The sequence below is a fragment of the Podarcis muralis genome, chromosome 1, assembly GCF_964188315.1.
Source record: "Podarcis muralis chromosome 1, rPodMur119.hap1.1, whole genome shotgun sequence".
NCBI classification, from domain to species: Eukaryota; Metazoa; Chordata; class Lepidosauria; order Squamata; family Lacertidae; genus Podarcis; species Podarcis muralis.
In genome coordinates, this window is record NC_135655.1 from 118,845,390 (window position 1) to 118,870,435 (window position 25,046).

General features: G+C 43.5%; 1 protein-coding gene across 1 annotated transcript in view; it reads left to right on the plus strand.

The window, feature by feature from the left end:
- COL3A1 (collagen type III alpha 1 chain) overlaps positions 1-25,046 on the plus strand; it is a 96,395-nt gene that overhangs the window by 21,431 nt on the left and 49,918 nt on the right. Inside the window, exons 2-5 of the mRNA XM_077917242.1 lie at positions 12,532-12,737; positions 17,122-17,172; positions 19,245-19,364; positions 22,035-22,097. Coding sequence (XP_077773368.1) covers positions 12,532-12,737; positions 17,122-17,172; positions 19,245-19,364; positions 22,035-22,097 — 440 coding nt within the window. The remainder of the gene's footprint in view (positions 1-12,531; positions 12,738-17,121; positions 17,173-19,244; positions 19,365-22,034; positions 22,098-25,046) is intronic.

The following is a 25,046-nucleotide window of genomic DNA, read 5'->3' on the forward strand; positions in this document are numbered from 1 at the left end:
CAGTGGTACCTCGGGTTACATACGCTTCAGGTTACATATGCTTCAGGTTACAGACTCCGCTAACTCAAAAATAGTGCTTCAGGTTAAGAACTTTGCTTCAGGATGAGAACAGAAATCGTGCTCCGGCGGCGTGGCAGCAGCAGGAGGCCCCATTAGCTAAAGTGGTGCTTCAGGTTAAGAACAGTTTCAGGTTAAGAACGGGCCTCCAGAACGAATTAAGTACTTAACCCGAGGTACCACTGTATTCAAAACACACAAAAACAGTGACAATTTGTTCTTGACAAAGGACAGCTAGACATATAAAGGGCCCCATTACCTTCAGTAGCTTAGGGTCTCATCAAACCTAAATCCGGCCCTGCACAGGACCCATGCGAGATCTCGAGTCTGCCCCCAAACAGGATTTTTTTTGAGACACAGTGTCCCAAAACGTGCATTTTGGGGCACCATGCCTCCCAAAAGTACAGCCTGAGATCACACGAGAGGCCACTGTCCTCTTGCAAGAAAAAATAGGATGCCCTGTGTGGTTCCCCCCCCCCCTGTTTTTTCCAGGGCATTTGATGAGTATGACACTGCCTTGGGCATGTCTCTTTTTGTTCTCCACTTGGGCGAATGAGGGAGCTGTTATAATGGGGAAGAAATTAGGGATTCCAGTGATTTTAGTGAGGTCATATCCAAGACCTCACCCTAAGCTATTGCTGGATCAGGCTGAAAAGGCTGCAGAATTCTCTCCACATTCTAGCTTTGTTAAAATATTCTTCTGTCTGTGTCTTTGCAAGGGGGAAACACCCCACATGAGTATAAAGACTAGAATAATCCACAGAAGGACAAAATGACTCCTTTCATGCATGCTCTTGTGTTATATTCACATCTAATTATAAGTCTTATGAGCACATTTTTTCCACTCGCCCGCACTCAGCACTTATCTAATTGCCCCAAACTGAAAACACTCTGCAGTTTGGCTCAGCGATCCAATGAGTTCATTTTGAGACTATGCTTTGCTTGTATTACGATTCTCGGTATGGAATGAACATCTTAACTTTTCTTGTAAACATTGCCATAATAACAGGCACCGGATTCTTTGGCACCCCACTCCAAGGGAAAATAGATTTTGATCGCCTTCATTTGTGCTGGGTAAATGAAAAGGGATATTGTTCCGATTCTCCCCATCAAATGTCTTTCAAGGTGCAGGTGGGAATCTACCCAAATTCATGGACAGGTTTTGTGTTGCTGTTTGTAAATCCCATTTCTGTGCCCATCGCCCCTTCACATGCAAATCTCCATTTGCCTCTTCACACGTCATGCAAACGTCACCCTTCTCCATTCGTTGACTCACACACATGACCACATGTGCATCCTAGAATATGCATGTATGTATTATATACATAACCTGCCTATTAATGGCATAGGCAGCACAAATCCTTTTCAGGGTACACATGGTGTCTGTGGGTGTGAGCGCTTCATTATCTCCTCCCTTCACCCTAAACAAAGAGGAAGACACAAATAGCCTCAAATGTCCATAGGTGACCTAAGTAAGCAAGCTAAGCTGTGCCCAATAGGTTAGGAAAACAAACTCACCTGACAACAATTGGCACAAGAAACATCCTTGCTGACCTCCAGGGAGATCTCCATCACTGGCACTCCAACCCCACATAACAGAACAATCCTAACCTGAAGATCCACTCGCTGGTGGCAGTTCAGAAGGAGTGAAGGTGCCTGGGACTGGGAGGAGGAAGAGTAAGACAGTTTAGAAATACAACAGGGAGTTGAGGAAGGTCACAGCTCAGAGGCTGATGAGGGGGAAAGTTGGGAAATAATAATAATAATAATAATAATAATAATAATAATAATAATAATAATAATAATAATAAAATTTATTTATATCCTGCCCTCCCCAGCCGAAGCCAGGCTCAGGGCGGCTAACAACAATAAAACAGTACAAAAGTACAGCATAAACAACACTCTAAAACCATTCATTATAAAATTAATTAATTCAAGCCACTGGCAACCATTGGGCCAGAGCTCCGCAAAGATGGCTGAGGGAGGGAGTCAGGCTGTGCCCTGGCCAAAGGCCTGGTGGAACAGCTCTGTCTTGCAGGCCCTGCGGAAAGATGTCAAGTCCCGCAGGGCCCTGGTCTCTTGTGAAATAATGGGAGAGAAGGATGCACCGGGGGGGGGGGGGTGACAGCTGACAGACAGGGTGTCTTTAAAAGAATTCCAAGGCCCCCCCCCCATCTCCCAGAACCCAGCAAGCCTTAAAAGTAGGAGAGCAAAGAGCTCAAAGACAGAGGGCACATAGCAGCACCTGTAGAAGTGATGAATGAGGAAGTGGGGGAGACAGGGGGTGGAGATTAACTCGGGACAACGCCGTTATCCAATAGGATGGGTTCTCAAGCCTCTCTCTGTAAATACTGAATAAAAAGTGGACGGGAAGAAACATTTCCTTGTCTTTGTACATTCTTGGGCAACCGGCCATGGGAGTCGCTGGCAGCAGCTTGGCACTCCTGGTGCAGGACCGCTTCATCGGCAGTGGGCATGTCTGCCACAATGCCTGTAAATAGCTCCCTGGGTGTAGAGCTACTGTTGGTGGTTCCTTTACCAGCAGTAGCCCAAAGTAGGCCCAGTCTAAGCTGAGACAGGACAGGAAGGAGGCCAAGGATCCTGGAGAGGTAAAGGGAAGATAAATAAAGAGAATATATGTGCAGGGGAGGGGAGAGGAAGGAAGTCAATGTTTATCTGGAAACTTATTCCCAAATAAGTCAAGAAGCCACATTTGCCACCTGGCCAGGAATAATAATAATAATAATAATAATAATAATAATAATAATAATAATAATAATAAATAATAATAATTTATTATTTGTACCCCGCCCATCTGGCTGGGTTTCCCTACCCACTCTGGGCGGCTTCCAACAAAGATAAAAAATACACTGAAATATCACATATTAAAAACTTCCCTGAACAGGGCTGCCTTCAGATGTCTTCTGAATGTCAGGTAGTTGTTTATCACTTTGACATCTGATGGGAGGGCGTTCCACAGGGCAGGCGCCACTACCGAGAAGGCCCTCTGCCTGGTTCCCTGTAACTTGGCTTCTCGCAGTGAGGGAACCACCTCGGTGCTGGACCTCAGTGTCCGGGTAGAATGATGGGGGTGGAGACGCTCCTTCAGGTATACTGGACCGAGGCCGTTTAGGGCTTTAAAGGTCAGCACCAACACTTTGAATTGTGCTTGGAAATGTACTGGGAGCCAATGTAGGTCTTTCAAGACCGGTGTTATATGGTCTCGGCGGCCGCTCCCAGTCACCAGTCTAGCTGCCGCATTCTGGATTAGTTGTAGTTTCCGGGTCACCTTCAAAGGTAGCCCCACATAGAGCGCATTGCAGTAGTCCAAGCGGGAGATAACCAGAGCATGCACCACTCTGGCGAGACAGTCCGCAGGCAGATAGGGTCTCAGCCTACGTACCAGATGGAGCTGGTAAACAGCTGCCCTGGATACAGATTTGACCTGTGCCTCCATGGACAGCTGTGAGTCCAAAATGACTCCCAGGCTGCGCACCTGGTCCTTCAGGGGCACAGTTACCCCATTTAGGACCAGGGAATCCTCCACACCTGCCCGCCTCCTGTCCCCCAAAAACAGTACTTCTGTCTTGTCAGGATTCAACCTCAATCTGTTATCCGCCATCCATCCTCCAACCGCCTCCAGACACTCACACAGGACCTTCACCGCCTTCACTGGTTCTGACTTAAAAGAGAGGTAGAGCTGGGTATCATCCGCATACTGATGAACACCCAGTCCAAACCTCCTGATGATCTCTCCCAGTGGCTGCATGTAAATGTTGAAAAGCATGGGGGAGAGGACAGAACCCTGAGGCACCCCACAAGTGAGAGCCCAGGGGTCTGAACACTCATCCCCCACCACCACTTTCTGAAGACGGCCCAGGAGGAAGGAGCGGAACCACTGTATGACAGTGCCCCCAGCTCCCAGCCCCTCAAGACGGTCCAGAAGGATGTTATGGTCGATGGTATCAAACGCCGCTGAGAGATCCAGCAGAACTAGGAAACAGCTCTCACCTTTTGTCCCTAGCCCGCCGGAGATCATCAACCAGTGCGACCAAGGCAGTTTCAGTCCCATGGTGAGGCCTGAATCCCGACTGGATATACGAGCCAGGGCTTTAGATGTAGCAGAAAAACTGCCTTTTCACATACCTCCCCCCACTTAAGATTTCACTGAAAGACATTAGCCACAGTACCCACTGCTTTCATTTGAACTGATATACAGTACTTGTTCTCACTCATTAACTACAAGCTAGGGAACAGTGATTGTTCTGACTAATGCAATATCAGGTGCTTTATCCTTTGCTCTGAAATAGAGAAAGAAACCACCATTCCTTTGCCCATTCTCCCATAGGTGCAGTGAAACCCATTATATTGGCGCACCCTGCATATGAAAAGTTCTGTGTAATTTTCCATCAACCCTGACTAGTTAAACTAGAAGCAGCTGCCGGACATGGCAGTCTTGAGCATAAGACTGGTGGGTAGGAAGAGGAGGAGATACTTACTCATTTCCCTGTAGGACCTCTTTTCTTCAAAACCACCCCACCCCACTCCAGATGGTTTCTCAGAACCCACATAATTTCCACTGCAGGGTTGAAAGCAGAAGGGAGGGGCCTAATTTTGAATGGTAAAGGTAAAGGACCCCCGGATGGTTAAGTCCAGTCAAAGGTAACTATGGGGTGCGTCGCTTATCTCGCTTTCAGGCCAAGGAAGCCGGCGTTTGTCCACAGACAGCTTTCCAGGTCGTGTGGACAGCATGACTAAACCGCTTCTGGCACAACGGGACACCGTGACGGAAACCAGAGCACACAGAAACTCTGTTTACCTTCCTGCCGCAGTGGTACCTATTTACCTATTTGTGCTGGTGTGCTTTCAAACTGCTAGATTGGCAGAAGCTGGGACAGAGCAACGGGAGCTCACCCCGCTGAGTTAATTTGAACCACTGACCTTCTGATTGGCAAGCCCAAGAGGCTCAGTGGTTTAGACAACCCATGTCCCCCAATTTTGAATGGAGAATCAACTGGCAGGGAACCAATCAGGTTTCTCCTCCTTGATCGATGCTAAAGACTCTCGCACAGCCCTTCCCGGCCTGATCTTCTCCAGATGTCTTGGACTATGACTGCCAACTGTCCTGCTGCCTCAGGTGCAGTATGGAGGTTGCTACCCCATCATTAGTACTGAAGTCAGCTTATGTAAGTGGAATGGGCAGGGGTGCCATCTCATCCTTTGCCCGAGCTAGCAAAATAGACTGAGGAGACCCAGAATCAAATTTCAGTCATGAAGCTCATTTGATGACCTTAGACCAGTCATCTCTCAACCTAATCTACTTCACCGAGTTGGAAGGAAGAAATGGACCAAACCCAAGTATGCCATCCAAAGGTTCTTGGAGATAAGGGAAAATGCAACCATTTTTTTTACAGTGCAGTCCTATAGATACCTCCTTTTGTAAGGTTTATTCCAAGATAAACTTGTTTAGGATTACAGCCTTAATGACACAATAGTCCAATTCCCATTGGCCTTGCTTAACTGCTATGTTACAGCAATACCTTTTCCTTCTCAAACTTGCTAAATGTTGTGGTGCCTGATACATTTTTTTTCTGCACTAAATGGTGAAATGAAACATGGCTTTTGAAAAAAGCAATCACCATTTTGGCCCCTTCCTCATTATATCAGCCCGTTCTGTTTCTTTAGTGGTATACATGGAAATGTTGGCACTGTTTCAAAACTCTCTTGTTGGGCAGGAAGGTTTACCTCTGTTTTGATTTCTCTTTGCTTCAACTCAAGGAAAGCAAACACATTGATAGAGATAACCAGTATTAAGATGTGAACGTTTAGGAAAATGCAGTTTTAATCTGCTACATAAATTTTCCAATACTGGAAGAAAAAAAAAACCTCTTTCTGTAAAATGTTTTCCAGATGTCTAACAACTTGTAATTTATATAAACAATTTCTGGCAAGCCATCTCAATAATTACTCAAAAAGTAAACTTGTATACAACTCTAACGAATGATGCATTGTATGTTGAAAACAAGCTTTTGTGTTTTATAAAGTCTTAAGGGCCAAACCCCCGTGTACAGTGCACTGGAATAAATAGATTTAAATATGGCAAACTCTGTTTTGGATCGTGGCCAGTATCTTGGATTGCAACCAGCATTCATCCTCCCCTCCTTCCCCATCTGCTCATTATGTTCTGAATCATAATAACCATGGGAGCGACATGAAATTCACAGGGATAAGCAATTGGCTAACTGTTCCTCAATCTTGGGTTCCCAGATGTTGTCGGACTACAACTCCCATCATCCCCAGACAGATTAGCCAATGATCAGGGATGGTGGGAGTTGCTACTCCAACAACATCTGAGGCCCCAAGGTTAAAAAACACTGTCCCCCAGGCCACGTTTTCTGGATTAGCAATCCGGCCACAATGCAAAAGGAAGTCCTTGTGCGATCAGGAAAGTCTGCAGGGTCCCAATCCCACATTTGTGAAATTTCTTTGCTAATTACTCCACAGGCGGTAGGTTGCCTTGTCTCCTGACAGAATCTCTCTTCCCTCTTGATCATGGCATGTCATCATTTATTAGAGCAGGAGTAGCCAACACGATACTCTTCTGAAGTTTTTGGTCTCCAGTTCCCATCAACCCTGCTCATTGGCCACACTGAGTGGTGCTGATGACGAAAGCTGGAGTTCGACAACATATTGAGGGCATCACAATGGCTACCTGTAGGCTTGCTGTCATCTAAATGTAAAGGCAGGTGGTACCCCCTGCTATGGGGTAAATTGGAAGCCATAAAAAAAATCCTCATAGCCTCAACTACAACTGCGCCAAAAGTCTGCCCAATCAGTGAATTTGTTCTTTTAGCCCCAAGTCTGGAAACAGACATTTCAACCTGTAGTATCAACTTCCCATTATGTCTACATCCTCTTTGCCAGCGCTGGCAGTTTTGCAGAGTGTTTTTCACTTTTTAATTTTTTTTTAAAAAAGGAAATCTTCATAGCCAATGTGCAGGGCATTATGTCATCGTGAGCTGACACAGAGAGCTACATCTTAACCTAGCAGGGGTTTTGTGAACTGGCAAATCAACCCAGATGGAAGGTTCTCCTGGAAAAAATGTATTTAATACGTTCATCCTGCCAAAAGCCACAGAGATTTGTAGTGCGGCACTTCCAGTTTAGTTCTTAACTGATCTAGCAATATCCAGAAAGTTAGAGAGAAGGCTGAAAGTCATTATAACCAGATGTTTGGGTAACATTGCCTTCTGTCAGGGCAATTGTGCCACCTACTGTATATGAAGAGAATGACAATGTTCCTAGATTAGACCATTCAGCGAAGAGTCGAAGAGACAATTTCCTGTTGAATAATAGCATTTTCATTTAAAATCGTGTTCTTTTTAATGGCTTCCATTGGCAGAAACAGCCACTTTTCTAAATCTGATGCCTTCTTATTCTAGCAATTTATTGCAGGCAAGGTAGTTCCATAGTTCCCCCATTATTTTTTGCTGAAGATAATAGCTCTTTGGGACATAATGAGGCAGCAAAGCCATTTTATGATCCTTCTCTCACTATTCTAATAATTTACAATGCAATTCTCCGCATCTCCATTTACTTCTAAGAACCATTGTCTTCAGGGTCACTTACTCCCAATCAGTGCCTATAGGATTAAAATGCATTTGCTTTAATTTCCTTAGTAAAATGGCATTTTTATTAGTTTTAATCTGGCAGTAACTTGGGGGCACTTTGGGGGCGGGGCCCAAAAGCTGGGGTTCCGTAGGATTTCCCCCCCAGTTATGTGTGCCTCGGGCTTAAAATAGTTCATATGCATTCTCCTAACAGTCCTTCTCTCACCACCACCATCATTTCATTCCCGTTTGCTTAGGGGAAATGGAGGTAATGAAATGGAATTATTGGGTTTCATTGCTTCACTTTCCATAGATGGAATGGCTTCCTTAGTCCATAGAAAGCTTTTGATACAGTGGAGTGACCAAGGGGAGTGGCAACTTTTGCTGAGTCTCTCCTGCCACTACAACCCCAGTACAGTGGCCAAGCTGCATGCTCCGCTACCGGGGGCGGAGAGCAGGCAGGGGCGTGGCTGTCACCCCCCAGGGACATGATGTGCACCTGGGGGGCGTGGTGCGCATCCCAGGGGCATGGTACGCTGCCCGCAAGGGTGTGACACACCACCCGCAGGGGTGTGGCACGCGCTCTGAAGGCGTGGTGCACTGTCTGTGGGGGCGTGGTGCCCGGTGCCCATGGGGGTCCACAGCGCGTGTCCGGGGGGGGGCACCGCAATGGAACCCTACTGGAATAGTGGTGCCGCAGGCGGACCGCTCCCTCCGCACCACCGTTCCTCCATCAGTGCCCCAGTACCCCTCCCACATTGTTCTGGGGGGCACCCTCCAACTTTCCAGAACAGTGTGAGAGGTGGTACTGGGGACTGAATGGGGGAAGAGGAGTTGACAAAAGCTGCCTCCCCCACTGAAATATACTCGGAGTCGAGAGTGGATTTCATGCTCTTTATTCAGCTCATAGTGGTGAGGAGGAATGGAAGTACCCCCACAATATCTGCTTTATATACATTATTTACACAATGGGCTGCACGTGATTGGCTAATTCCAGGATTCTCCTGTAGGCCAATCAGGTTGTGGATTCACTTCCACCTGGAGCTGGATTGGGTGGCTCCTGCGGACCATCAGACTGCTGCATTGTTCTAGGACCAATCAAACTGCTGCATTCTGAATCCTATTGTTCTAGGACCAATCAAACTGCTGCATTTTGGATCCTATTGTTCTAGGACCAATCAGACTGCTGCATTTTGGACCCTATTCAACTCAGTACATAACACCCACGTGCCACCAGCTGGAGGGAGGGAAGCCAGAACCCAACCCATGCACTTGTCCACTTAAATTCACGTTGGGCTGAGATTTGTTCCAGAGACCTACCAGCTCCAACTTGTCCATTGTTCTGTCTACTAGCTGACACTGAGTCTTGAATTGTACTGGGAACTTTGACAGGAAGGAAGGCATCTTGTTCTCTGCAGGGATTGTCATAAAACGGTGTGGTTAGTTTGAAAGGCCACAAGATGCTTTGTAAAGGGAAGGATAAACCTTTTGTTTAATGCTACTAACATTATAAACAAAACGCGACGCATAGATTTCAAGTAATCTTTTTATATTAGTCAGGCTTAAATAAAGGATTTTGCTTAATGAATATAACTCTTTAGCGAGCTTTGATACTCCTTTCCCCCCTCCTATTTCAGGACTCAATGCATTTTATTTCTGAACATTCACGTTTGGCTTGTTTCTTCCATTTCTGCCTTTTACGACTGCTGTTATGCATGGGGAAATTCGCCAGGGAATGCTTGGATTCAAGGGCTATAGCCAAAGTTTTTCCAGATTTGCAGATGATTGCTGGGGTCATAACAGTACAAATAAGAATACAAGAATGATAATGTTGGAACCTTCATCCATACATGCATATGAGCCCGAATTAATGTTTTACCAGATTTCCGTGTGTGTATACAGCGGTACCTTAAGGGAAGCGGGTGGCGCTGTGGGTTAAACCACAGAGCCTAGGGCTTGCCGATCAGAAGGTCAGCGGTTCGAATCCCCGCGACGGGGTGAGCTCCCGTTGCTCGGTCCCTGCTCCTGCCAACCTAGCAGTTCGAAAGCACGTCAAATTGCAAGTAGATAAATAGGTGCCGCTCCAGCGGGAAGGTAAACAGCATTTGCTTGTGCTGCTCTGGTTCGCCAGAAGCGGCTTAGTCATGCTGGCCACATGACCCAGAAGCTGTACACCGGCTCCCTCGGCCAATAAAGCGAGCTGAGCGCTGCAACCCCATAGTCGGCCACGACGGGACCTAATGGTCAGGGGTCCCTTTACCTTATACAGCGGTACCTTACAAAAGCTTCAGGTTACAAACTCCAGTAACCTGGAAGAGTTAGATCGAGTTGAGAACTTTGCCCCAGGATGAGAACGGAAATTATGTGCCGGCAGCAGGAGGCCCCATTAGCGAAAGCACACCTCTAGTTAAGAACAGTTTCAGGTTAAGAACGGACCTCTGGAACGAATTAAGTTCGTAACTAGAGGTACCACTGTGTGTGTGTGTGTGTGTGTGTGCGCGTGTGTGTGTGCGTGTGTGTGTATGTATCCCTCTATTTTTACTGTTCCCCAAAACAGTTCAGTGAAGACTGAGCATGCTCACTGGCCCCAGTATGCTGACTGTTGAGGGGCAAAAATGGAATTCTGGAGTGGAATGGCAGGAATCCCAAACAGCAGCACTCCATCTACAACATTTGTTGCAGGTCTCACTTTTGTATTTTTGATACAGGAACATCTGTTCAGCAGAGTAACCATCTAATCCTTGCTACGTTTTCCGAGCAGCAGCTACCTGGAGGAAAACATTATCCTGAAACTGTCACTTAAAAGATAATTATGACAGAATTTTTACCATGTGCCAGTAAATTAAGGTGACAGGGAAGCAAATCTTTAGTATCCTTCTGAAGCTCCATAGCTACCCAGATATCCTGTGACTGATAAAACGGTTCTGGGATTCTAGATTCTATTTTGTGAATGGAAACAAATAAAGAGTTCTACTATTTCCTCATTCCTCTGATTCCCAAGTTTATACTATATGAGCAAGTTCCTTAAAAGTTGGATAGCAGTAGCCTATTGTACATGCACAACCTGGCCAATGGATCGAGCCACCTGGCAAACGCAGAGTGTCATGTCTGACCAAAGTTGAAATACCAACGAAGTGAGCACACATGGTTGGATCAGACATAGCATGAAAAAGATTGATGGAGATGCAGAGGCCATAGATGCTTGAGGGAGGAGAACTATTTTAAATGAACTGTACTCCTATGTTGTGATAGCAAATAACAACATTGGAGTCTGGACTGCTGAGGGATTCTGTGCCAACACAGATCCCTCCTCCTTGGGTAGAACTGGCCCACATCTTAAGATACAGGCTGGTTGGTGGTAAGGAAAGTGGTTGTTCATATACTTGGATCCTAGGCTATATAGAGCTTTATAGGCCAATGTCTGTAAACTGATTGCAGTAGCAAAATTAAATATATGATAATGTGTTTATGTTCATGAGTGAAATGTTGTTGGGAAGTATGTGTATGTAACTATGTATCATTCACCAGAGTCTTCTGTTTTTGTTTGTAAAGTTAAATCTTCTGAAATGTGTAACGTGAAGATGCACATCATTTCCCACCAGGGCAAATGATAACCAAACTGAACATCTTTTTGTGCTGGCATTAACAATTTATGCATTGTATTTTCATGTAATTGAGCTAAGATTTAAAATATGCATAAATAAGTGTTTTTAATTTTCTGTTGGAAGCCACCCAGATGGGTGGGGAATTATTATTATTATTATTATTATTATTATTATTATTATTATTATTATTATTATTATTTTGCATTATTCTCATATTTAGAGAAGTGGGATTCCCTCCCCCCTCTAAACAACTAATGGCACTCATTGCTTTGAGATATTAACAAGAGAGATTGCTGTTGACATTGAACAAACTAGAAAAAATGTCAGCAAATTCTACTGACAATCTTTTATTTCAAAAGATTGCTTGTCATGCCACTACTACCATGCTACTATGGTACATACATACAGTGAAACATAGTCTGCAGTCATGACCAGCTTCTGTTTTGAGGTAGCCTTTGAGTATGGCCCCTTCTAAATCAGTGGCCCTGAACCCCAGTCATGAGTTGAACTGGGCAGCAGTTATGAGCTGCCATTTTTATTTCCCACAATGCCCTGGAGCAACACTAGAGACTGCTCAAGGGTGCCTGGTTCTGACATCAATGTAAAATAAGTTGGAGTTCTTGTTATTAAATATACCAAGAAAATAGCACACCAAGAACTCAGAAATTGATTTGCGAGTAGGGACCACTCCCACTATTGAAACTTACATTGGCCTGAGTTCTTGGTGTGCTTTTTTCTTGGTTCTGACATCAAGCTTACGATTTCACGCTATTATAAGCAGAAATTATCAAAAACATTTCACTTTATGTACTGTAGAACTCCCCCCACCCCCAATTTGTACATGTGTTCACAATGGAATCTAGTTTTTTTTTAATCTAGTTTTTAAAAAAGAATTGTAGGTGTTCATCTGTCACCCTTCCTAGTTGCTTGTCATCAAACCTTTCACATTTGTCTCTTAGCGTGTAGTGTAGAATTCTTTGTGAAAGTGTTCACCGTTCTCTCTGTGTGGGAAAAGACCCTAGACAAAACACAGAATCTCACGTTGTTTCCTCTCCTGCTATTAAATAGTTGATCTCTAGTGACCACCTCTGCTCTTCAAATGCTAGATCATAGAATCACAACTGCCATTTTAAACTCTATCAATGATCAAATAGCAAAGATCTGCCAAAGCTGTTTGCTATTTCTTCCATTTGTGTTTTACTGATGTGCACCCAACACCTAATGTTTATTATTTCTCTCCTCCACGTTTTTCTCCCCAGTCGTAGGAGCATGTACACACCTTGGCCAAGTGTATGCTGACAGGGATGTTTGGAAACCAGAACCATGCCAAATCTGCGTGTGTGACTCAGGAGCTGTTCTGTGTGATGACATCGTCTGCGACGAAGACCTGGAATTAGACTGCGAGAATCCAGAGATTCCGTTTGGAGAATGCTGCGCAAAGTGCCCTTCACCAACGATGCCACCTGTAAGACCTTGTATAAACCTACCACCCTGAATCCAGCCTCAGCTAAGCCTTGATGCCTAAATTTTAAATGGTTTAGGCTACAAACCTATGCACACTTCCATGGGAGTAAAGTCCCACTGAATTCAGCAGGACTTCCTTAAGACATGAATAGGTTTGCACTATTAATCCTATTGAGTCGGATTCAACACAGTACTAAGGAAAATGTTCCATGAGTGCAGGATTTCTGCTTGCAGAATGGAATGTTCTTCCCCTCTTCTCCCAGCCTCCCACAACCCTATGGAAGAGATTTAAGTATGTCATGGTGGGAGGAGAAGAGGGCACTGTGGTAATTCTTGTTTTCGTGCTATTATTTTGTTGACTATTGACCATTGGCTTCAAAGGGGTTATATTGGGCTCAATTCTATTTTCATAGGCGTAACTATTGCTATGGCTGTTGATCGGTACATACTCAAAATGGCCGTGTGTGATATATTAAAAAACCTTCCTTCAAGTATTGATTTAGACTTTGTGAGATCAAGCATCAAAGAGGGCCAACTTATTAGGAACATCATCTAAATACAGCTATTTCCCCATTCTCAAAAGGACTATTTCATGGAGGTCCAGGAACGCTGATTCCTTCCCTTTTCACAATGAACCAGGACCTCTGCACTTCCTAGGCTGATAAAAGGGTTAGAATTTGAACTGCCAGGATATACGGAGAAATATTGTTTTTGCAACACGTTCCAGTCCAAACACCAACAAGGAAGTCTCTCAGCAATCTCCCAACAAAATCTGTTCTCACTAGAAACAGAGAGATGCTATAAACTGTTGAACATATAAAAACTGGGCAGGGCTTGTTATTCACTTGAATACAAATAAAACCTGGCAAGTATCAGGACTATCTACTTAGGCCAAAAACTTTGCATCCAAAGAACACTAAATTCTGTCCCAAGAGAACATCCACTCTCTGCACAATTTGCATTGCCAATTATAAATTTGCAGCTGGAAATTTCTCATGGTGTGTAGATGCTTGGAACAAAGTTCATGTTCAGCGCTTGATTTCCGCTAGCTAAAATGCTCAAAACCCAGATCTGGAATCAAGATGGAAACTTCCATAAAATGGAGTAGTCTGCATTATGAGTTTTGTTTATGAACCGTTGGGATCTTTGTGTCGCTCCTCCCCTATCCCTCAAATACTGTAAGAATACTTGAGGGATTTGATGCTACTAATGAAATAAAAATCAAATGCTTAGAGACACAACCTTTTACAGAGTGTGTGTATCTTTAGGAATAAGCCCCACTGAATATAGCCGAGGTGAGGAAATGTTTCTTTGCCAAAGGCCATGTTCTCTCAGGGAATTATCTGTCAGGGCCCCTCAGGGGCCACATGGCAGAGATAGGTAAAACCAGAGATTAAAGTGAGCAATACCACCTCTTTCTCCACTCTTTCCAACAATCCTCTCTCTCTCTCTCTCTCTCTCTCTCTCTCTCTCTCTCTCTCTCTCTCTCTCTCTCTCTCTCTCCACTTCTGCCCAGTAGCTGTCATGGAAGGGACTGCTCACTCGTATCCCTGGGATGGCTCAGTAGAGCACGAGACTCTTAATTTCAGGGTTCAAGCCCCACTAGGTGAATTTTGTGGTCCTTTCCAACTGTACAATTCTATGATCCCATAACTCAGAAAGGTCCCGGGGATTTGAACTGATTGCTTGCATAGAACTTTTCCTCTTCCTTGCTTCCATTGTTCCATCCAATTCTACTCCCCCTCCACATTTTTTTCCTGCTCCTGCTCTTCTTCTTTCCCTAATGGGCTCCCAATACCCAAATGAAATTAGGCAGAGGGCCACATGTACCTCTTAGGCCACAGATTTCCCACCTCTAGTACGGATATATAGACTATTCTTTAAATGAAATTTGATGGCATAGATTTAAACTGCTGTCTCTCACTGAACTGAAAGTAACTGGATTAAAGTCCTCTGTTACTATTCCCTTACCTGAATCATTATTTTTCATCCTAAAATTACCCACAAGAATGTTAACCTTTCCATAGTGGTTTCATCACTAGGCTCTACCTTCCTCATATGGTGTTTGTATGACTGCACACTGACCTGGCTCGAAGTTTGAGGGACCAACTTTGAGGCCCACTCCTGTCATAGAAGTTTTCATAGAATTATAGAGTTGGAAGGGACCACAAAAGTTGTCTAGTACAACCCCGTGCAATGCAGAAATCTTTTTGCCCGATGTTGGGCTTGAACCCACCACCCTGAGATTAAGAGGCTTCATGCTCAACTGACTGAGGTATTCCTTCAGTTGTCCTGATGGGAGCAAGCGGTTTAGCACATTCAGTGAGTGCTACACATCTAGGATCTTTTAATTTCCCACAATGCCCTGATGCAGCAATAACCACACAAATCGCATGGGAAGAAAATAAACATTTCTAGAGTGCTGTGGATTTCTAATTTCTGCATTAATCTGAAATTAATAGCATTTAAATATGTACATATTTTTGAACTTGTTTTATTTCAAACATATGCATTTCTAAGCATGCTTTATCTTTTAAAAGTATTGTTTTAAGCAAGGTTTATAAGCGTTTTTTGGAGCCAATAACGGCATCGCTAAGTGTAGAAAAGTGTAAATTCCAAAGGAAAACTGTGTTGCGATCTGCAGTTAGTTCTAGGGGTGAAGATCATGTCGGGCTGTATCATTCTCAGAGAACAAAAGAAAAAAGCATGTCCACTGAACACAGGCCTAAATAATCAGCACTCTTTAGCTAAAGGCTAAATTGTATGATGACATCCCATCACCCTCAATCAAAAACTAAATGAGTTTATAACTAAAAATGTGGAGTGTCCCCTCATATTGCTTGAAAACAGTTGGGCAATTTATTGTCTTTCCTTGAAAACTAAGCAGCTCCCTTTGATAAACAGGGTGACATGGGTTGTAATACATACCAGAATTTATCTCATCTAGACCATATGAAAGAAGTGCTCATTTTCATGGGTTTTATTGGAGTTGTACTTGGAAAGCTTCACAATAGCCTTTTCTCTCAATTTTATTGCCCTCAAAACACCAAACGCTAAGCTGTTCAAACAGAGACATTGTGCACTGAGGGAAGAGGGAAGGAAAAAGGTGAGGGGTACCAGGAAAAAGAAGAAAAGGAAAAGAGAACATTATTCTTTATGTCTATTAAATTTCTGTTGTGCCCTTCCTCCCAAAGGAGCCCAGAGCTTCAAAGAAGTCAACAAAACAATGTAATTAAAAATAAAATAAAATATTTAGAATGTTAAGAGTACCCAAAACATTGGGAACATCTTTAAAAAGTCATCACAGATAACAGTGTTCAGATTGACACGAACGGTATATTTCAGCTATCAAGCACCTGGGTGAACGTGAAAGCTTTGACATACTTCTTGAAAGTTAATAATGAGGGAAACAGATGCACCTCACCAGGGAGGGCATTCCACAAATGGGGAGCCACTACTGAGAAGGCCCTGTCATGGGTCGATATCAGCCAGGCAGCAGAGGCAGAACCATCAACAGTGTCTTGTCTGCCAATCTCATGGCCTGCAATGGTTGATCGTTTCCTTCTAGTAGCTAGCTCAGCAACTGCTGTTCTGATTTTTTGCATTCATAAAAAGAATGCATTTCTTTTCAACAGTGTGGCCTTCTGGATGTTAGTTAGTTAGTTAGTTAGTTAGTTAGTTAGTTAGTTAGTTAGTTTATTAAATTTCTATACAGTTGTACCTTGGATTCTGAACACCTTGCGAGTCAAAAGTTTTGGCTCCCAAACACCGCAAACCCAAAGTGATATGAGTGTTCCGGTTTGTGAACATTTTTTGGAACCTGAACGTCCGACATGGCTTCCACGGCTTCTGATTGGCTGCAGGAGCTTCCTGCAGCCAATCAGAAGCCGTGCCTTGGTTTCCGGATGTTTTGGAAGTCAAACGGACTTTCAGAATGGATTCTGTTTGACTTCCAAGGTACCACTCTACTGACTTCTCTTCATCCAAAGATCACAGGGCAGTTTACAATATAAAAGCACAAAAATGCACACCATAGTAACAAACAACAACCCCCCCCCCCCCACGCACAGTATTATGTTGCTGGACTCCAACTCCCATCAGCCCCAATCAATATGGTTAATTGCCAGGGATGGCGAAAGTTGTAGTCGGACAACATTTGGAGGGGACTCGGTTAGGGAAAGTTGCACCTGGGGATATGCCAGCGAAGCAAAAATGCAGTCTTTCACTTATTTTGGTGGGGGAAAACGATACAACCTTTTTGAAAAGTGCTAATGTGGATGTATATTCCAGTCATGTTTGAAACTCTGGTCAATTTCTGATCACTTATTTTCTTTATGTTTGTACTGACATTTATTGATCACCTTGATTTCTTTTTCTTCCTCTAGGGCCCTGATATGAACGTTCCAGGTGGTCCTCAAGGCCCCAGGGGAGATCCTGTAAGTTCAATAACTATAAAATCATGTCCTTATTTCTCATTTTTTTAAAAAACCAAACCACTGCAAGCAAGCCTTAGTTCCCAATAATACTAACACAAGGGAAGAATGAAAGACTCAGGCCACTTGCTTAGGATGTTGGTCTCCTATCACAGATCAGCTTAGGCTTCAAAGGCCTAGTTTTTCACACTAGGAGAAAGCTGTAACATTTCAGACGTCTGATGGGGACACATATAATTCACTGCTTCTTATTGCAAAACTTGCCCTGCTTCCATAACCCATACTTGTATCCCATACTTGCAGGTGGCACTGTGGTCTAAACCACTGAGCCTCTTGGGCTTGCTGATCATAAGGTCAGCAGTTCAAATCTGCACAATGGGGTGAGCTCCAGTTGCTCTGTCCCAGCTCCTGCCAACCTAGCAGTTCGAAAGCACACCAGCGCAAGTAAATAAAGAGGGAACCCGTGTGGCGGGAAGGTATATGGACCCTGGCTTCCGTCATGGTGTCCCATTGTGCCAGAAGCGGTTTAGTCATGCTGCCCAAATGACCCAGAAAAACTGTCTACGGATAAACACCAACTCCCTCAGCCTGAAGCGAGATGAGCGCCACAACCCATAGTCAAATTTGACTGGACTTAACCATCCAGGGAGTGGGACACGGGTGGCACTGTGGGTTAAACCACAGAGCCTAGGACTTGCCAATCGGAAGGTCGGCGGTTCGAATCCCCATGACGGGATGAGCTCCCATTGCTCGGTCCCTGCTCCTGCCCACCTAGCAGTTTGAAAGCACGTCAAAGTTCAAGTAGATAAATAGGTACTGCTCCAGCGGGAAGGTAAACGGCGTTTCTGTGCACTGCTCTGGTTTGCCAGAAGCGGCTTAGTCATGCTGGCCACATGACCCAGAAGCTGTACGCCGGCTCCCTCAGCCAATAAAGCAAGATGAGCGCCGCAACCCCAGAGTCAGTCACGACTGGACCTAATGGTCAGGGGTCCCTTTACCTTTACCTTAACCATCCAGGGATCCTTTACCTTTACCTTTTTACTTGTATCCCCTTATGGTTGTTCACAAGAGTTCATTGCATGCAACAGGCAGGGGGCCAGGGGGATCTGCCCCTAATGGTTACATAGACTCCCATTCTTGCTCCTAGTGCCCATGTTTCATGGAACATCACCAAGGGCCTATGCATATAAAGTATAATGTTCAGACTGGGTGGGTGGAGGACTGGAGGCAGGGCAAGACATTTGCACATGCCCTCACTGCCCTTTCACACATTGGCCATTGTGGCTTTTGTGTGAACAATCCTAAGTTAGATTTTTTAAAAAAAATGTTTTTTATTAAAGATATTCTTGGTTTACAAAAGTATGTGCATTGTCTTTTTTCCAAGTTGTAAAGTCTTTTCTACAGATCAGTTACATTTGATATGAGACATGAACAGTGCCGGATTTACGTATGAGCTAAACAAGTTATAGCTTAGGGCCCCACTCTCTTGAGGGCCCCCCAAAAAATAACACTGTACATTTCCAAAATATAAGATAAAAAACAAATAAAATAAAACCTACATACAGCAACAGAGTTTTGTGTTGTGTAGGTCCATAAATTACCATATAGCATATATTCAACACAAAATACAGCAACAATTTGTTGTTGACAAAGGACAGCTGGACATATAAAGGGCCCCATTACCTTCAGTAGCTTAGGGTCTCATCAAACCTAAATTCGGCCCTGGACAATAGTGTTGTGTACAATATAAGGTTAGGGAAGAAGAGTGGGGAGGGGGTGCTGAAACTTATATTCTTTTATATGGTGCATGTGTGGGGTATTGTGGCAACGTCAGCTGGGTAAGTTCTTATTCTATTCACTCATTACATTTCCTTGATAGTGAGAGGGATTGTGGGGGCCCAAGCTAACACAAGTGTGGGTCATCAACACACCATGACTACTTGATGATGAAGGGGAAACACATGGGCAACACACAATGTTTTTGTTTTATAGTATTCCGTTCTAGTTATTTGAATGAGAAAGGGCTTGAGCACTTGGTGCATGCCTCAATTATTATTATTTCAATTCATGTTCAGGGTCCACCTGGTACTCCTGGGATAAATGGTTCACCTGGTCCACCTGGCCAGCCAGGAACACCTGGCACACCTGGCCAACCTGGAGTCTGCCCAAGTTGCCCTGGTCTCGGTACAGGATCGGTAAGTCACTCTCTCCTTTCTGTTTATGTTTTGGCTCTGAATTTGTTTTAGGTGAAACAGTACTATGTGCACGCCATAGAGTCATGAGAGATACGTTGCTCTGTTCCTCCACAGAACAGCGTTTTGTCAAAGGTTCTGAATGAAGATGGGAAGTTTCTGGAAAGTCATAAAATGTTGTAAAAAAAAGTTCTTTTAGCCAATGGGGAAATGGATCCCTAGGCTGCCACCACAGTTCCCTGGCCCCCCACTCTAGATATTGGTGCTTCTTTAATTTTTATATTCCAGGGTCCCTGCCACAATAACTCACTGAGCTCCTCCATTTGACTATTTTCTTCTGTTACCCTTTCCCTCAGAACATTTTTGTAGCCTCCTGGTGGCTTGGTATGTATGATAGGCTTAGTCATGAGACTGGCACCATTACAGGAGACAGGATGAACTAATAACTAAGATTTTAATTACTACTGTTGTTGTTGTCATCTCAATAATTTTGTTTCTTGATGACAGTTTCTAAGGACTCAAGAGTTGCTGTTGCTCCCACCAGCCTTTAAGCACCTTGGGCTAATTTCCCAAATTCCTAGCCAAATTCACGCACAACTCTGTTCAGCTACTGGGGACAATCTGCCTCTGGTCAAAAAGCTCCACCAGTTGTACTTACAGCTGCTTGGGCAGCTTAGCTGATTTTAAAAACCAACCTGTGTAACTTTCTTCTGCTAAGACCTTTACACAGGGCAACCCCTTAGCACAGGCATAGGCAAACTCCAGCCCTCCAGATGTCTGGGACCACAATTTCCATCATCCCTGACCACTGGTCCTGTTAGCTAGGGTTGATGGGAGTTGTAGTCCCAAACATCTGGAGGGCCAGAGTTTGCCTATGCCTGCCTTAGCCCAACAGAGTCAATGGCTCTCTTCATTTAACTTCGCCATCAAAGAACTGTTGCAAACTGGGGTTGAATGGCTTTGTAGGCCTCATGTTGTACTTTCAGTTGAGCTTTCTTTGGTCTTTGTAAAGGACAAGACGGCACTCTGCACTGGCAGTTAAATCTTACTTCAACTTTGGGGAGGGGGTTGTGTTCTTCACCACACCTGAGACAACAGGCTCATTCAGGAGCTCCAGGATTTGCTGTGAAGCACAGTTCTGTCCTCACACAGAGCAGAATAGCCAGGAAGGAGGAGTTTCGCAGGTCTCTACATTCCTCACCTTTAGCATTTGCTTAATGACAAGGCTGGTCCTGATACTGCCCGTTCCATTGGATTTTTGTGTCCCACCGCAGCTGAGGAATCCTTCTATCCAACATCTGCAAAATGCACTCAAAAAACGTGTGTCTTCCCAACCAGTAAAATACAAATTCTACTTTTGTATATGGTAACAGCCCTGTTTACTTTCACGGCAGCTGTAGCTAATGCTGCATTTTACTACCACGTGGTGCACTTCTCGCGATGCCAAAAAGAAACCTTTCGTTAAAGAATTGGTCCGATAAACCTGCTGTTCTCCAGGAATGTTGGGGAAAGTGAGAAACTTAAGTCAAAAGAAGGACATTTCTGGAAACAGACATCCATGCGGGGATCAAACCTGCAACCTTGGCATTATCAGCACCACACTCTAACCAACTGAGCTATTCAGTCTATTAAATGAGCCTATAACTTTTCATGGTTATTATGAACTGTTATGAAGTATTAAAACAGAGTCCACAAATCCACAAGTGTATGCAAGTCCCCCCTCTAGCAAGCCCTGATCCTTGCTGCATTGAATGCTCGCTGCTGAAGTGTTCAGTAGGCCTCCTTCAGTAGACCTTGTATGATGCCTCCAGCCAGGAGTTAGAGCTCCGGGAAAATCTCTCCATGCCTGCTGTTGTGTATTGACCCTAGAAAGAACTGCATGAGTAAGCTGTCCATCACTGTGCTGTTAAGTTTTTCGGTTGTACGTTTGTTTGTTCGTGCAAATTTGTATTTGTTTGTGCAGCCTTGGTTTGGCTTCTTGGTGTGGATACTTTTCACTTTCTTGACCTTCTATAGCTGATCACAGTGGCATTTCCTTTTCCTGCCTGCCCCTTCTGTCAGTTCTCCTTGCTACAGCTACAGCTCGCAGTATCACCCACGCAAGCTTTGGGCTATGGTTTGCATACATCTCCTTTCTCTCTGATAAAGCAACGTGTGTTCCATGGACTCATGGATCCATGTTAGGCCCTTACAATGTTCTTTCTTTACCTGTTCCTTCTCCCAAACTGCCTCTTTCCCAGCTTAAGGTGCAATACTGAGAATGATGACGACGACAACGCTGCTCAGAGAAAAGGGTTGTGAAAGTGGACAAGAGCTTTATCTTCAGCCTCCTGGAAGGCTGACCTTTAGCAGTTCAGGAGTCAGATTCATTTACTCCCAAGCTACATTTTGGTCAACCCTGCCAGTGTAATTGAGAGCAATAGCATTATCCACGCTAAAGGAAATTGTAACCCTATCTTGACTGACCAATCATGAAGATGTGTCCTATGGACTTTGAGTGGGACACCTCTCCATTTCAAACATACAGTATTGCCAGTGGATCTGTGGACAGCTGTCAGCTCCTCATTACATGCTTACATGTGCTGGTTTTGTATGTCATTGCAATTGTGTATGCTGTCCTCCTGTTTTATGTGTAATGGCTACATCTTTTTCGATTTCTTTTTTTAATTACAGAACTTTTCTCCTCAGTATGAAGGCGATTATACCAAGTCTGGTGGAGGAGGATACGGCCAACTTGTAAGACAATAACACTGTCTCTCATCTTTTTATTGAAATTACTGGTTTTTCCCTCCTTGTACAGATTGTATTGAACATATACTATTACTGCTTAGCAACATAAGAAGTTTTAAAGCAGGTCACATTACTCTGGATCTGGATTTGAGCAATTCTTTAAAATATTTTGATCAACTTTTTCAGACTTTTCCTTGACATCTCTACCTTACCATTATTTCTTCTTCATTCCCCTCCCCTTTGATTTTTTTTACTTCCTTGCTCCCATGTTCAGCTTCTTCCTTTTTTCCCTTTTCTTTTACTCCTATATTTCGCTACTTTCATTTAAGTTTTTTCCCCATTACCTGCTCCACAAATTTCTCCCTTCCAGTCATCTTTGTCATTTTCCCCATCAGTAACAACATTTCAGACCATTCATTGTGTCTCATTCTCTATTTCCACAATGCAAATTTCAACTGATAATGGATCAAAGCTCTTTTTATAGCTCTTTTCACATAAGCAGACTTTTACTGCATTTCCCCCCTTATCTATAGCTGCCCAGATCAGTCCATAAGGATTTTTAAATACTTATTCAGCATCGTATATGTGCTTTATTTTTTGCTGGGGTGGGAGGTATCCAAGAATTATTTTGATGTATTCAAACCTACATGAAATTTCCTCAGTAAAACTGTGTCATGAAAGAGGCATTCCTGTAGCTCCCACTTTCTATGTGAATTATGCAAGCAGCTCATTTCCCCTTGAATAGGCAATAGCCACCTACAATTGTCCGTCCTTATTTTCTTGAATGGAGCACACGTTTAGAAGAACATTGCAAATCTAGGAATGCAGGGCCAGCCCAAGATATTTTCCTGCATGAACCAGATCCCAAATGATGCTCCCCATAAAAATATTAGGTCCAACTTGCATCCTGCCTTCATCTACCACCAGCACCATTCATGATGCCACCTGAAGCATGTGGTTTCACAACACTACATGGCAAGACTGGCCCTGTTGCAATCAGGTTTGTATTCTGTATATTCTGTTACAAGGGCAGTATTCCATGCACTGGATTATTAAGAAAGCTGTCTGCACAAGTGGTCTACAAAGAAGATAAGAATCCTGGTTATTTCCTACATATTTCCTACTTTGTCCATTTATTAATATGCTCATTAATCACTATATTCATTCACCTTCTGTTCCTCACAGGTTTTTTCTTCCTTTCAGTTTGTTTGTTCATTAATTCATCCATCCATCCATCCATCCATCCATCCATCCATCCATCCTCTAACCCATTCATCCATTTCCAGTTGTTTACCATATTTCTCTCACAGTTTGTGTCATTTGCATTCTGCTGCTTGGCTTCCACATCTGAGATGCACTGAACCAGAGGGGGGAAATAAATACCTGACCATTTAATGTTCTTGGTTGCTACATTGCTTGTGAGCTTTCTGTTTGACTTTTGTCATGTGGGTATGGCTAGAGCGTCATTAGACACAGATCACTAGACGGTGCCAAACTTCGTTTTGTGTGCAGCATTTATTTGTTCTTGTTTTTTTGCAACTCTTGGAACATTGATGCACAGCCAGTCCTAGGCCCTTTACCTAAAGAAAGCTTGATTCTCCATTGAATCACCTACATCTGGAAGAACTTTGTATGACTGTGTCTGGCACAGCAATCACAAGATAATCTTACATGCCAGCTACAATGGAGCCTTTTCATGATGGGCAAACAGTGTCAGCCAATATGAAAGGATGAACACAGGTGATTGGCCGTATGATGATCAAGTGTCATGAGGCTCTATGCAAAGAGATATCCAAACTGAAATCATCAACAATGGGGGAATTCCCTGTTATTTTGGTAGACACAAAGCAAGCACATCTACATAAATCTGTATCTGTGCCAGCTTGAAAATACTTTCAGATTTAGCTTGCAACTTGTAACTTGCAACTAGCCTTTATTGGCATAAGTGAGAACAGTAAACTCATACAAAGTTATCCAAATACATTGATAATCCAAACACATACAGTATATAAAAGACTAGATAACCACCATTGAATAAATCAGGCAATTTTAGATTCCACTTTAAAGATCTCGGCTAAGTTCCTCAAAACAATCTTGGTACAGATTCAGGTCTTGATATGCAATGATTGCAGTGGAATAATTGACTTGTGCATCAGACTGCACTTTCCTTCACAACTTTGTTTACTTATCCCATGCCTATTTGTAAATTAATATTTACAGCATACAAATCAGCAGTATTAAGTAAGAATGCCTTATAAGTGAAGCATTCGGCTGCCAAATATATTAACTGGTGCAAATCTTTGGATACATTAGCTGCATTATGGAATATATTACTTTGCCATTCATGTCATTCACTTCTTGTCACATGGAGCATGTCATCTAAGTTGCAGTTCTTGCAATACAATTCCTGTGTTGCTATCAGAGCGGGCTATAATTAAGTGGCGAAAAAAATAATTATTCCCTGCTTTGTGAAATATATTTTATCTGTGCCGTAAGTCACAGGATATATTTCCAGTGGTCGGCAATATATTATGTGTGCTTTGACTTATGGACTCAGCATGTGGGGAGAGCGTTGTCCTTTCCCACAGAAATTACAAAAGCTTAGAAGACCTTTTAAGCAGACAAATAAAAGCATAACTGGATATGGATGACAAAATGTGGCTTTTTGCCTAATTATCAAGCATCCACTATACACATTTGTTCATTTTCCATCAAACCTTTGAGCCTTTTATGTGTGTGACGTGTGTGTGTGTTGTAGATATGTGGGAAAAGGTTGCAGATCAGTGGTAGAACATTTGCCTTGCATGAAGAAGATCCCACGTTTAATTCCTGGTATCTCTAGGTAGGGCTGAGAGAGAGATGCCTGTCTAAAGCCTTGGAAAACACTGGCGGTCCATGTACTGTACACAAGACTGAAATGGATCGATTGTGTGACTCCGTATCAGCTAACTAAAC